At 43.3% G+C, this 13,626-nt stretch overlaps 1 protein-coding gene and 1 pseudogene across 1 annotated transcript in view; both read right to left on the minus strand.

The window, feature by feature from the left end:
* The window catches only part of EFCAB5 (EF-hand calcium binding domain 5), an 88,844-nt gene extending 87,291 nt beyond the window's left edge, over positions 1-1,553 (minus strand). Inside the window, exons 1-2 of the mRNA XM_010861679.1 lie at positions 1,512-1,553; positions 793-855 (exon numbers count right to left, since the gene is read on the minus strand). Coding sequence (XP_010859981.1) covers positions 793-855; positions 1,512-1,553 — 105 coding nt within the window. The remainder of the gene's footprint in view (positions 1-792; positions 856-1,511) is intronic.
* A 3,220-nt stretch (positions 1,554-4,773) lies between these two features.
* Positions 4,774-13,105, minus strand: LOC105004146 (annotated as a pseudogene).
* Positions 13,106-13,626: the final 521 nt, after the last annotated feature.

Raw genomic sequence — 13,626 nt, forward strand, 5'->3', positions numbered from 1 at the left:
TGAAAACTGACCTTTTCCAGTCCTGTGGCCACTGCTGAGTTTTCCAAATTTGCTGGCATATTGAGTGCAGCACTTTCACAGCATCATCTTTCAGGATTTGGAATAGCTCAACTGGAATTCTATCACCTCCTCTAGCTTTGTTCGTAGTGATGCTTTCTAAGGCCCACTTGACTTCACATTCCAGGATGTCGGGCTCTAGGTGAGTGATCACACCATCGTGATTATCTTGGTCGTGAAGATCTTTTTTGTACAGTTCTTCTGTGTATTCTTGCCACCTCTTCTTAATATCTTCTGCTTCTGTTAGGTCCATACCATTTCTGTCCATATCGAGCCCATCTTTGCATGAAATGTTCCCTTGGTATCTCTAATTTTCTTGAAGAGATCTCTAGTCTTTCCCATTTTGTTGTTTTCCTCTATTTCTTTGCATTGATCACTGAGGAAGGCTTTCTTATCTCTTCTTGCTATTCTTTGGAATTCTGCATTCAGATGCTTATATCTTTCCTTTTCTCCTTTGCTTTTTGCTTCTCTTCTTTTCACAGCTATTTATAAGGCCTCCCCAGACAGCCATTTTGCTTTTTGCATTTCTTTTCCATGGGGATGGTCTTGATTCCTGTCTCCTGTACAATGTCACGAACCTCCATCCATAGTTTATCAGGCACTCTATCTATCAGATCTAGTCCCTTAAATCTATTTCTCACCTCCACTGTATCCACATTTTTTTTTTCGCCTAGGAAAATTAATTTCTCCAGTTACTCTCCAGCATTAACATCTGATTATTCATGAAAACTCTACCTGAATAAGCTCTTCTGCTTCACTTCCTTCCTGGTTCCTTTCTTTGTCTTCTTTTCCATTTTCCTGAAATGGACATAGTTTTAGTAAATGGTATTCAATAGGGGCTGGAAATAAAACTAATGTTTTATACTCTAGCATAGCAAGCTTTCAGAGAAGGCAATGGCAACCCACTCCAGTACTCTTGCCTGGAAAATCCCATGGATGGATAAGCATGGTAGGCTGCAGTCCATGGGGTCGCAAAGAGTCGGAGATGACTGAGCATCTTCACTTTCACTTTCCTGCATTGGAGAAGGAAATGGCAACTCACTCCAGTGTTCTTGCTTGGAGAATCCCAGGGATGCGGAAGCCTCGTGGGCTGCTGTCTATGGGTCATACAGAGTTGGCCACGACTGAAGCGCCTTAGCTTAGCATAGCAAGCTTTTTTATGTAAAAAATTCCCATGAGTAAACATCATACCAAATAAAATCACATAGAATAGCTGTACTAAAAAATTCAAACGGTAACAGACCTGTTATATACCAAGAATACCAAGCAACTGGAAGCAGGCCACTGTGACTCAACTATTAGTTGACCCCATTTTTGTCAAAACTTAATGGAGAACACATCAATTAAAAAGAGAAATAATTCAATGACAGTATACAACATTGCATCTCAATTTCCCAAATTGAATCTCAAATCCTCTCATGGTTAAATGGTTAGAAACTATGCAGACCAGATACCTGAGCAGGTTTAGGTTCCTCTTGAGGTGCTGACTCACTCATCTGGACCACAAAAAGGTATCACCAAGTGGTAAGAAAAAGTATTACCAGACTAGTATTAATTTCAAAAAGAGGGAAAGAAAACATTAACAAACAACCAAAAATGCTCTGAAAGGTCAAAATCTGCCCCCACCCCCACCTCATCCCACCATTCTATTGAATGGTTATAAGTTCTCAACCGGTAAACTTCTCAAACTGTGTTACTGTTATTACTGTTGTTACTGACCAAAGCTAGATTAGTACTAGGCCAGTGTTAAGGGAAACAGGAGACTACCACAGTAGTCATCACCACTAGTGTGAAAAAGAACAAACAAACCAGCAACAATAATGCAATTGAATTTTTAAAACATTATCACCATCCTCATTAATTTTTGAAATTACAAAGTGAAATGAAGTGAAACTCTTTTGGCTACCTAATTTGTGTGAAAAAGACAGACATTAGAATAATAACGTTGCTAAAAAGTATTTTTGGAGGGGGGAGTTCTGAGAGGAATATGATTTATCTGGCTTATTTATTCATACTAAGCAATAAAAATGGATAATTGCCACCTCCCCTTCTTCATTGCAAATGACTAGATTCAGTCACAGATGATCAAAATCACTGTTGTACCAAAAATCATTTAAGAGTTTGTGTAGCTAGGTGCTACATAAAAAGTAAATTTTATACACATGGCTTCTGCCTCTAGGAAAGTTACAATCCACGGACTTTTTAATGTGAAATGATTTATTTATAATGTACTAGGGGCTGCTGATGGAGAAGGCAATGGCACCCCACTCCAGTACTCTTGCCTGGAAGATCCCATGGACAGAGGAGCCTGGTAGGCTGCAGTCCATGGGGTCAAAGAGTCGGACACGACTGAAGTGACTTAGCAGCAGTGTGCTATGGGATTTTCCAGGCAAGAGTACTGGAGTGGGGTGCCATCACCTTCTCTGGTGCTAGGGGCTACTCAGACAGTAAAGCGTCTGTTTACAATGAGGGAGACCCGGGTCCGATTCCTGGGTCGGGAAGATCCCCTGGAGAAGGAAATGGCAACTCCCTCCAATACTATTGCCTAGAAAATCCCATGGACAGAAAAGCCTGATAGACTATAGTCTATGGGGTCGAAAAGAGTCGGACACAACTGAGCGACTTCACTTTCACTTTCAGGGGCTACTCAGGTGGTGCTGCTGCTGCTGCTAAGTCGCTTCAGTCATGTTCGACTCTGTGCGACCCCATAGATGGCAGCCCACCAGGGTCCCCCATCCCTGGGATTCTCCAGGCAAGAGCACTGGAGTGGGTTGCTAGTGGTAAAGAACTAATCTGCCAATGCAGGAGACATAAGAGATGCAGGTTCAATCCCTGGGTTGGGAAGATCCTCTGGAGGAGGGCATGGCAACCCACTCCAATATTATTGCCTGGAGAGTCCCATGGAAAGAGGAGCCAGAGGGCTACAGTCCATAGGGTTGCAAAGAGTCAGACATGACTGAAGTGACTTAGCACACATGTATAATGTGCTAGAGTATTCACTTTCTTTTTAGCAACATATGTTCTGCTCAGATAAACCCATTGTACTGCCTTTGGAGACAACAGTGTCAAACACTTAAAAATAGCTGCCTCAAAGTCTTTTTGAAGCAATTCATAAATAATGAATAAGATAAAATCGATTGCTTTGCTAGGTCCCAGTAGTGCATTCTCATAGGCTGCTTTGTTTACAGTGTCTATCTCCTGCTAGAAAACTTCTTCCCGTTTCTTTTCAAATTGGTTTTGCTTAGATGCACCCAGATAAATTCAACTCAATAAACTTTTACTTGGAACCTTCTATATGCAGACAGACATTGGGCTTAAAAAGATGGATAAAGGACTTACCTGGTGGTCCAGTGGCTAAGACTCTGGTGCTCCCAATGCAGGGAACCTGGATCGACCCCTGATCAGGGAACTAGATTCCAGATGCCACAACTAAAGATTCCACATGTCACAACTAAGACCAGACCTAGCCAAATAAATACATAAATATTTTTTTAAAAAGATGGGTAAGATCTGCTTTTGAAGGATTCCTAGTTCAGTGAGAGAAAATGGGATAAACTGATGCAATACCATCTGTAAGGACAAAAGCAGAGGCATATACAAAATGTTAAGGAACACAGAGGCGATTAATTTACCCAGAGAAGCTTTCACAGAAAAACAGATTTCCAAGCTGGATTGTAAGTGACTAATAAAACATTTTGTCTGTGTAAAGGAGTGGGGAAAGAGTATCTGAGGCAGAAGGAACATTACATGCTAGCGAATGAAAGTTCAATAAGTATTTGAAGCTTTCACAGCAGAGCATAGTTATAGTCTAGAAAGGGGCAGAAGATGAGGCAAAAAAAACATAATTTTTCAACTGTAAAGAGTTATTCACAATAAATCAAGGAATTTGGATTTTATTTTGTGTTTTTTAAGCATAGGACAAAATGTGATGAAATTGATGTTTTAAAAGAGTTGACCCTGCCATCAAAACCAGCGGGGGAAGAGAGAATATATATATATTTAAGCTGTCCTAGGTCTTAGTTGTGGAACCTGGCACCTTCCATCTTTGTTGCTACATGCGAACTCTTAGTTTCGGCATGTGGGATCTAGTTCCCTGACTAGGGATCAAACTGGGGCCGCCTGCTTTAGGAGTGCAGAGTCTCAGCCACTCACCAGGGAGTCCCAAGATGACATTTAATTAGATGTCAATTAATAAGATGACTAAGTCTTCATCTATCAATAAAATGGATTAAATTCTCCATCAAAATGCATAGAGTGGCTGGATAGATGAAAAAAATCCAAGACCCACACATATGCTGCCTACAAGAGACTCATATCACCTTTAAGGATGTGTGTGCATGCTCCGTCATGTCTGACTCTTTGCAACCTCATGGACTGCAGCCCACCGGTCTCCTCTATTCATGGGATTTTCCTAGGCAAGAATACTTCAGGGGGTGGGCATTTCCTACTCCAGGGGATATTCCCAACCCAGGGATCAAACTCGCCTTTCCTGCATCTCCTGCATCACCAGGCAGATTCCTTACCACTGAAGCACCTGGGAAACCCAGCTTTAAGGACAGACATGGGCTCAAAGTGAAGGGATGAGAAAAGATATTTCACCCAACTGAAAACCAAAACAGAGCAGAGATGGCTATACTTTGCATTGCTATCATTAACCAGTCTTTTACTATTAAATGGCCAATTGAGATAAAGAGTTCTGAGACTATTCTTCCACCATTAATTAAGATGAGGGTGGCAGGTATTGGGGGTAATATTCCGAACTTTCTGGGAAGACTTGGTAACCTTGCCAGCTCCAGCTGCCTTCTTGTCTGCTACTCTGGTGACAGCCACAGCAACTGTCTGTCTCATGTCATGAACAGCAACATGACCCAGAAGAGGATAGTCAGAGAAGCTCTCAATACACATGGGTTTTTGTAAGGAACTATATCAGTGACAGCAGCATCACCAGATTTCCAGAATTTGGGGCCACTTGCCAGATTTTTCTCAGAATGATGATCAATTACTTCTTTCAGCTCAGTAAACCTGCAAGAATGTGACTGACAGTCCAGCACAGGTGCATATCCAGCACTGATTTGGCCTGGATGGTTCAAAATAATCACCTGAGCTGTGAAGCCAGATGCTTCCATCCATGGGTCCTTTTCGCTGTCACCAGTCACATGACCACAACAAACATCTTTGACAGGCAAGTTCTTTTTTTTTTTTTGAGGAGGAGGAAGAAATATTTATTCATCAACCCCTTACTAACCAGGGCCCACACTGATGGCAACAGAAACACTGTGGGGCTCAAGAGCACAGTGTTCAGGACATGCCCTGCTCTTACACAGAGCCAGGGAGGCCCCAGGCCACGCTGTGAACGGAGCCCGCAATGTGCTTCTGCTCAAATGCTTGTCATGTGACCTTTAGCCTAGTCTCTTGACCCTTCTCACCTCATTTGATAATTCCCACCTTGGAGACTTGGTATACAGAATCAAGGCAGTGATAAAGTGTCTAGCACTGTGCATAGTAAACATTCCGTAAATGTTAGTTGCTACATAATTGTGATCATTCCTTAGCGTGTCTAGAATTTAACAGAGACAGCCATGGCCTTGGATGGAGAGGACAGCACAATTGCACTCAGGGCTGAAGGGGTCTTCCTTGCTCCAGGCGGACTGTAGGCTGTCCAGGCTTCTGGGTTCCTGGCTGTGCGCCCCAGGCAGGCAGCTCTGGGCCCGCACTGTAAACCACTCTGAGAGCCTTTGTGATAACGAACTGCCTCCTCATGCAGCTGACGGGAGATTCTGCAAAATGCCCCTGACAGCACACTCCTCTGCTGAGCTCACTTTGTAAAGGACTGCAGAAGTCATTTGACTCAAGCGCCTACAAAATCTTAAGCCTTCCCTTTGCACACACATGTACACACACAAGCACTTCCTGGTGTTAACAGAGCCTTGTGGTACAAGGACTAGAGATGTCTTTCATGTTCGCCAAGCAGAGGAGGAGACTGGGATCTCAGGGGGACCCAGCAAAGCAGGGAGGTGAGGATTCAGGGTGCCTCCAGGGACCATGCTCTCTGGACAGCTTTTCTGTGTGCCACCATGAACACGCCTTCACTCCCCTCTGGGCCCTGGACCTGGTGTTGTCTTCATACTCCTCTCTTCCAGTTATTTCTTCTCCCACCTCAGAGGCCAGAGAGAGTCTGATCAACCTGCCTAATCAATACTAAGTGGCAGGGACTCTCCTGGTGGTCTGGTGGTTAGGAATCTGCCCGTCGATGCAGTGGACCAGGGTTTGATCCCTGGTTGGGAACATCCCACATGCCACAGGGCAACTGAGCCCCCATGTGCCCCAACTACTGATGCCTGTGTGCCCTAGAGCCCCAGCTTCACAGCAGGAATAGCCACAGCAATCAGAAGCCCATGCACCTCAATTAGGGCCTAGCACCTGATCGCCACAACTAGAGAAAACCATAGCATAGCAATGAAGACCCAGAACGGGCAAAAATAAAATAAATAAGTGAAATTAAAAAAAAAAAAAAACAACCACTAAATACATTGAGGGGAACGATGCTCTTGACATTAGCCCCCCAGTTGCCCTCCCAAGAGACAACAATTGTAATCAATTTCTGTCCTTCCAGAAATATTCTATCTATCCTCTCTGCCCTAACCTCCACTCCCTGCCTTTTAACACAATGATAGCACGCAATACATTGTTCTGTATTTTTCTTTTTACTTAATAATGTGTCTTACAGAATATCCTGTAGCAGCACATGTATACAAATCTCATTCATTCTTTTTTATGGCTGCCTAGTACTTCACTTGGAGAAGGCAATGGCACCCCACTCCAGTACTCCTGCCTGGAAAATCCTGTGGATGGAGGAGCCTGGTAGGCTGCAGTCCATGGGGTCGCTGAGGGTCGGGCACGACTTGAGCGACTTCACTTTCACTTTTCACTTTCATGCATTGGAGAAGGAAATGGCAAACCACTCCGGTGTTCTTGCCTGGAGAATCCCAGGGACGGGGGAGCCTGGTGGGCTGCCGTTTATGGGGTCACACAGAGTCGGACACGACTGACGCGACTTAGCAGCAGCAGCAGTACTTCACTGCAAATGAACAAAAACCCAATTCTTTATCTGACATCTTTGGAGCCAAATGTGTTTCTAGTTTTTTAGAATTTAGAAAGTGATATTATCTAAGTATAGCCCTGGGTCAGCATTCTGTAGTCAAATATATTAATACATCTGCAGGAAAATATGAATGTTCATACTACTATTAAGTGGGATAAAGACTTTAAATTTCATGTCAGTTCAGATCTGGTTTTGCTACTAAAAAATGACATATAGAGAATTGTGAAAGTGAGAAAGTGAAGTCGCTCAGTTGTGCCCGACTCTTTGCGACCCCATGGATAGTAGCCTGCACCAAGCTCCTCCGTCCGTGGGATTTTCAGGGCAAGAGTACTGGAGTGGGTTGCCATCTCCTTCTCCAGGGAGGCAAGTTCTTGATAGGGAAACTCATATTGACCCCAAGGAGGGCTTTACTCAAAACCTCATGGTGCATTTCAACAGATTTCACTTCAGTTGTAATGCTGGAGCAAAGGTGACCACCATACCAGGCTTGAGAACACCAGTCTCCACTTGACCCACAGAGGCGGTACCAACATCACCGATTTTGTAGACATCCTTCCTGGAGGCTCAAATTTCTCCAAGCCAGGCTTCAACAGTACATGAACGGTGAACTTCCAGATGTTCAAGCTGGATTTAGAAAAGGCAGAGGAACCAAAAATCAAATTGCCAACATCTGCTGGATCATCGAAAAAGCAAGAGAGTTCCAGAAAAACATCTATTTGTGCTTTATTGACAATGCCAAAGCCTTTGATTCTGTGGATCACAACAAACTGTGGAAAATTGTTCAAGAGATGGGAATACCAGATCACTTGACCTGCGTCTTGAGAAATCTGTATGCAGGTCAGGAAGCATAGAACAGTTAGAACTGGACATGGAACAATAGACTGGTTCCAAAGAGGAAAAAGGAGTACGTCAAGGCTATATATTGTCACCCTGCTTATTTAACTTATATGCAGAATATATCATGAGAAACCCAGAGCTGGAATCAAGATTTCCGGGAGAAATGTCAATAACCTCAGATATGCAGATGATACCACCCTATGCCAGAAAGTGAAAAAGAACTAAAGAGCCTCTTGATGAAAGTGAAAGGGGAGAGTGAAAAAGTTGGCTTAAAAGTCAACATTCAGAATACTAAGATCATGGCATCTGGTCCCATGAAAAATAGATGGGGAAACAGTGGAAACAGAGAGAGACTTTATCTTTTTGGGCTCCAAAATCACTGCAGATGGTGACTGCAGCCATTAAATTAAAAGATGCTTGCTCCTTGGAAGAAAAGCTATGACCAACCTAGACAGCATACTAAAAAGCAGAGACATTAATTTGCCAACAACAGTGCCTATAGTCAAAGCTATAGTTTTTCCAGTAGTCATGTATGGATGTGAGAGTTGGACCGTAAAGAAAGCTGAGTGCCAAAGAACTGATGCTTTTGAACTGTGGTGTTGGTGAAGACTCTTGAGAGTCCCTTGGACTGCAAGGAAATCCAACCAGTCCATCCTAAAGGAGATCAGTCCTGGGTATTCATTGGAAGGACTGATGCTGAAGCTGAAACTCCACTACTTTGGCCACCTGATGCGAAAAGCTAACTCATTTGAAAAGACCCTGATTCTGGGAAAGATTGAAGGCGGGAGGAGAAGGGGACAATAGAGGATGAGATGGTTGGATAGCATCACTGACTCACTGGACATGAATTTGAGTAAACTCTGGGAGTTGGTGATGGACAGGGAAGCTTGGTGTGCTGTAGTCCATGCGGTCGCAAAGAATCGGACACAACTGAGCAACTGAACTGAAATGAACTGGAGGGATGGATGCAAGGGCTTGTCAGTTGGATAACTGGTGGCCAGGATGTAATTCAGAGCTTCAAGCAGCATGGTTCCACTGGCATTGCCGTCTTTATGAGTGACTTTCCATCCCTTGAAACAAGGCAGGTTAGAGCTTGGCTGCAGCATGTTGCCACCATTCCATCTAGAAATTGGCACCAATGCTACTATGTCAGGGTTGGATTCAACTTTCTTAACATAGGTGTTGACTTCCTTAAGCCCTTCATAGATTTTCTGGCTGTAGAGTGGCTCAGTGGAATCCATTCTGTTAATGCTAACCGTTAGTTGCTAGTTAGCTTACTCTTTGATCACCCCTTCTTGGAGACACCTGTTTCAAATTCACCAACACCAGTGACAACAATCAGAACAGCATAGCCAGCCTGATATATGCCTGTAATCGTATTTTTGGTAAAGTCTCTGTGTCCTGGGACATCAATTATGGTCATATAGTACTTGCTGGTCTTGGATTTCTTTACAGGGAGATACCAATGGTGACACCACACTCATGCTCATCTTTCAGTTTGTCCAAGAGCCAGGCATACTTGAAGGGGCCCTTTCCCATTTTAGCTGCCTCCTCAAAGGAGGTTTCTTGTGGTGTTCAGTGGTTCTGTGTTCAATCCCACTACATTTGCAGATCAGATGGCCAGTAGTGGTAGACTTGCCACATCCACATGTCCAAACAACACAATGATATTGATATGAGTCTTCTCCTTTCCCATTGTGGCTTAGATTTAGCAGTGGTTTTCATGACACCTGTGTTCTGGTGGCAACCCTGTTGAGAAAAAAGCTAAAATATGATTTTAAAATTGCTCCAGCAGGGCAAATACAAAGTCTGACCAGGTGGAAACAGCTTTTTTTAACCTCCCTAGCAGAAATTAATTTTTTTGCTTTTGAGAAGACACTAAATACGATTTAATTTTCTACAATATTTTTTCACATTTTATCTCATTTAATTCTTACACAACCCTATGGAGTTTATTTTTTAATCTTTTTTTTCAAACTTTAAACTTTTAATTTTGTATTGGGTATAGCCAATTAACAATGTTGTGATAGTTTCAGGTTAACAGGGAAGTTCAGTTTAGTTCAGTTCAGTCGCTCAGTCGTGTCCAACTCTTTGTGACCCCATGAACCGCAGCACGCCAGGCCTCCCTGTTCATCACCAACTCCTGGAGTCCACCCAAACCCATGTCCATTGTGTCGGTGATGCCATCCAACCATTTCACCCTCTGTCATCCCCTTCTCCTCCTGCCCTCAATGTTTCCCAGCATCATGGTCTTTTCAAATGAGTCAGCTCTCCGCATCAGGTGGCCAAAGTATTGGAGTTTCAGCTTCAACATTAGTCCCTCCAATGTACACCCAGGACTGATCTCCTTTAGGGGATCAGGAAGAGACTTTAGGGGATCAGGGAAGAGACTCAGCCATAGATAAACATGCATCCATCTTCCCCCAAATTCCCCTCCCATCCTGGCTGGCACATAACATTGAGTAGAATTCCATATACTATTCAATTGGTTATCTGTTTTAAAGACAGCAGTGTGTACATGACCATCCCAAACTCCCTAACTATCCCTTCCCCCTGGCAACCATAAGTTCGAGAAACAGCTTTAATGGTAAAACAGTTTCATTATTATTTATGGTAGAAGCCCAGGGAGTTTATGCGAGTATATTATAAGGGAGTTAAAGGAAGGAGTACGAAATATAATACGGGTTGACTGGAATTTATTGATATGGGTACCTGTATCAGAAATTCAGAATTTAATGTATTAGCACCTACAGTGACATTCAGTATTTGTTTTTATTCAGTATTTATTTATTTATTCAGTATTTATTTGTTAAGTTCACTGAAACTTGGACTCCATAGTGGCCTACGTTTAATTAAGCTAAGGTACAGGAACTTCCCTGGATAAGGAATCCACAGTAAGAGGAATCAAAAGGCTTAGGGATATGGGGTAAATATGTCACATGCTGCTGCTGCTAAGTCGCTTCAGTCGTGTCCGACTCTGTGCTACCCCATAGACGGCAGCCCACCAGGCTCCCCCATCCCTGAGATTCTCCAGGCAAGAACACTGGAGTGGGTTGCCACTGCCTTCTCCAGATATGTCACATATTGACTTGCATATCTACTCCCAAATATATCCTCTGAGAGGACTTGGGGAGGGTTCCTTCACTAAAGCATTGCAAAATACATTAGTGCCTGGGAATATTTGTATCCTTGAAAAGTTCTATGTTGGCTTTCTTCTGTAGGCAAAGCATGATGGGATGATCCGTTTGAGTAGCGGAGGCCAAATGTCAGTGTTTATCCATCAAAGACAAAGTGGGCACATAACGAGAAGTAGAGATACAGTGGTTATCAGATTTCTTTTGGCATTCAGCTAAATGATTATGGGTGGTCCTAGGATTAGAATAGATGACCAGTCAGCTCACTGGTAAAGATTCTGCCTGCAACACAGGAGACCTGGGTTTGATCCCTGGGTCAGGAAGATCCCCTGGAGAAGGGAATGGCTGCCCACTCCAGTATGCTGGCCTGGGAAATTCTGTGGACAGAAGAGCCAGGTGGGGTGCAGTTCCATGGGGTCACAGAGTCAGACACGACTGAGCAACTAACAGTTTCTTTCACTTTCTAACAAAGTACTGATAATTCACACATAATATTTATTTAATATTTAGTTATTTATTTGTCTGTGCCGGGTCTTAGTTGCCACACATGAGATCATCAATCTTCACTGAAGCATGTGGGATTCTTTATTATCATTTTTTAAAGTTGCAGCATGTGAGATATTTTGATAAATAATCTGCCTGCAATACAGGAGACCCAGAGATGGACAGTAGGTAGGGATGATCCTGGGTCAGGATGATCCCCTGGAGAAGGGAATGGCAATCCACTTCAGTTTTCTTGCCTGGAAAATCCCATGGACAGAGGAGCCTGGCAGGCTACAGTCCATGGGATCGAAGTCAGACATGACTGAGTGACTAACACTACTACTACTCTGTGGGATCTTTATTTGCATCATTTGAACTCTTCGATGCAGCATATGGGGTTCTTTCTAGTTTCCTGTCCAGGGATTGAACCCTGGCCCCCTGCACTGGGAGAGAGGAGTCTAACCACTGGACCACAAGTAAGTCTCTACATATAATATCTTAAAATCTATATATACTGTGGCCCAAAATATGACTTTAGTCACCAGAGTAGAGAGTTCTGACCTCTCTCTCCCAGTTTCCAGACTTGAGCCCCTTAATTGAAAGGGAAAGCTGGATCCCCTTAAGGAAGGATTCTGCAGCACTGCCATAGTGTATACTGAAAACCTTCCCCCGTGTCTTTTCCACAGATAACTGTTGCCACTTCCTAAAATGACTGTGTAACGGGGGAAAAAAACAATATTCAGGTTTTGCAAGGATTTCTAAACACTGGCATTAATTGGTGCTAATTTCTGGGGACCCAAATGCATTCCACCAGTTTAAGTGGGACTTATACCAGGCATGGAGTCTTAACTCAAGTTTGAATCGCAGTGGGCACAGTGGGTCTATAGATCATTCTGTGATATTTCATTAGCTCTTGAACATACAATTAGGATACCTGGCAACTAGCAGAATTTCCGTTTTGGCCCTTTGATCTTGGAATAAGGACCATTACAGTATGAAGAACCAAGCTGAAGCCCTTGGGAACCCCCTTCCCCCTCATACACACACACCAGAGAGTAAACAAAAATCATTGCTTTTTTGGGATGGCAGAAAGGGAACTACAGAGCTTAGTAACACCAATAAAGACTTAAAGAAGCAGGAGTGATGAAATCTATCTCATGCCAATTAAAAAAAAAGTAATTTATGTACTTGGCTGTACTGGGTCTTAGTTGTTCTATCTTCCCTACAGGTTCTTCAGCTGCTGCACGCGAATTCTTAGTTGCAGCACGTGGGCTCTAGTTCCCTGACCAGGGATCAGAACCCAGACCCCATGCACTGGGAGTGTGGAGTCTTAGCCACTGAACCACCAGGGAAGTCCTTATCTTACATCAATGTAACTTACCTGTTTGGCCTGTGACGAAGGCAGCTGGATCTTAGAGGATGACTATGGGTGATTATAAATTCAGTCTGGTGATGCCTCCAATTGCAGCTGCTCTTCCACATATAGTAACTTTACTGGAACAAACCAACACACAACTCATGTCACTTGGTATGCTGCTAGTGATCCAGCAAATGCTTTTTTCTCGATACAAATTGGCAAGAAACGCCAGAAGCAATTTGCTTTTACTTGGCAAGGCCAACAATATAACTTCACAGTCTTGCCCCAGGGCTATGTCAATTTTCCTGCTCTCTGCCATAATACAGTCCACAGAGATGTTGAGCATCTTGCCCTTCCAATCAGCATTAAGTTGATCCAGTGCATTGATAACATTATGCTGATCGGATCTGTGGAGCAAAAGGAGCAAGGTCTTTAACTGTCTTCATGAGATACATGCAAAACCAGAAGATGGAAGATAGATTCCACTTCTGGTATCAATTTCCACATCAACCAATTGCCTGTTATTTTTTTCCTCAGCTCCTTTTGTAATTTTCTTTCATGCTGGAGCTGGAGTGTGAAAACCACATTTCTTTGCCTTGCCAGCTGGCTCTGTTAAGCTCTGCTAATTGGGGGCATTGGAGGGAGACCCCAAGGCT

The sequence above is a fragment of the Bison bison genome, unplaced genomic scaffold (assembly GCF_000754665.1).
Source record: "Bison bison bison isolate TAMUID 2011002044 unplaced genomic scaffold, Bison_UMD1.0 scf7180017864472, whole genome shotgun sequence".
Classification (NCBI taxonomy): Eukaryota; Metazoa; Chordata; class Mammalia; order Artiodactyla; family Bovidae; genus Bison; species Bison bison.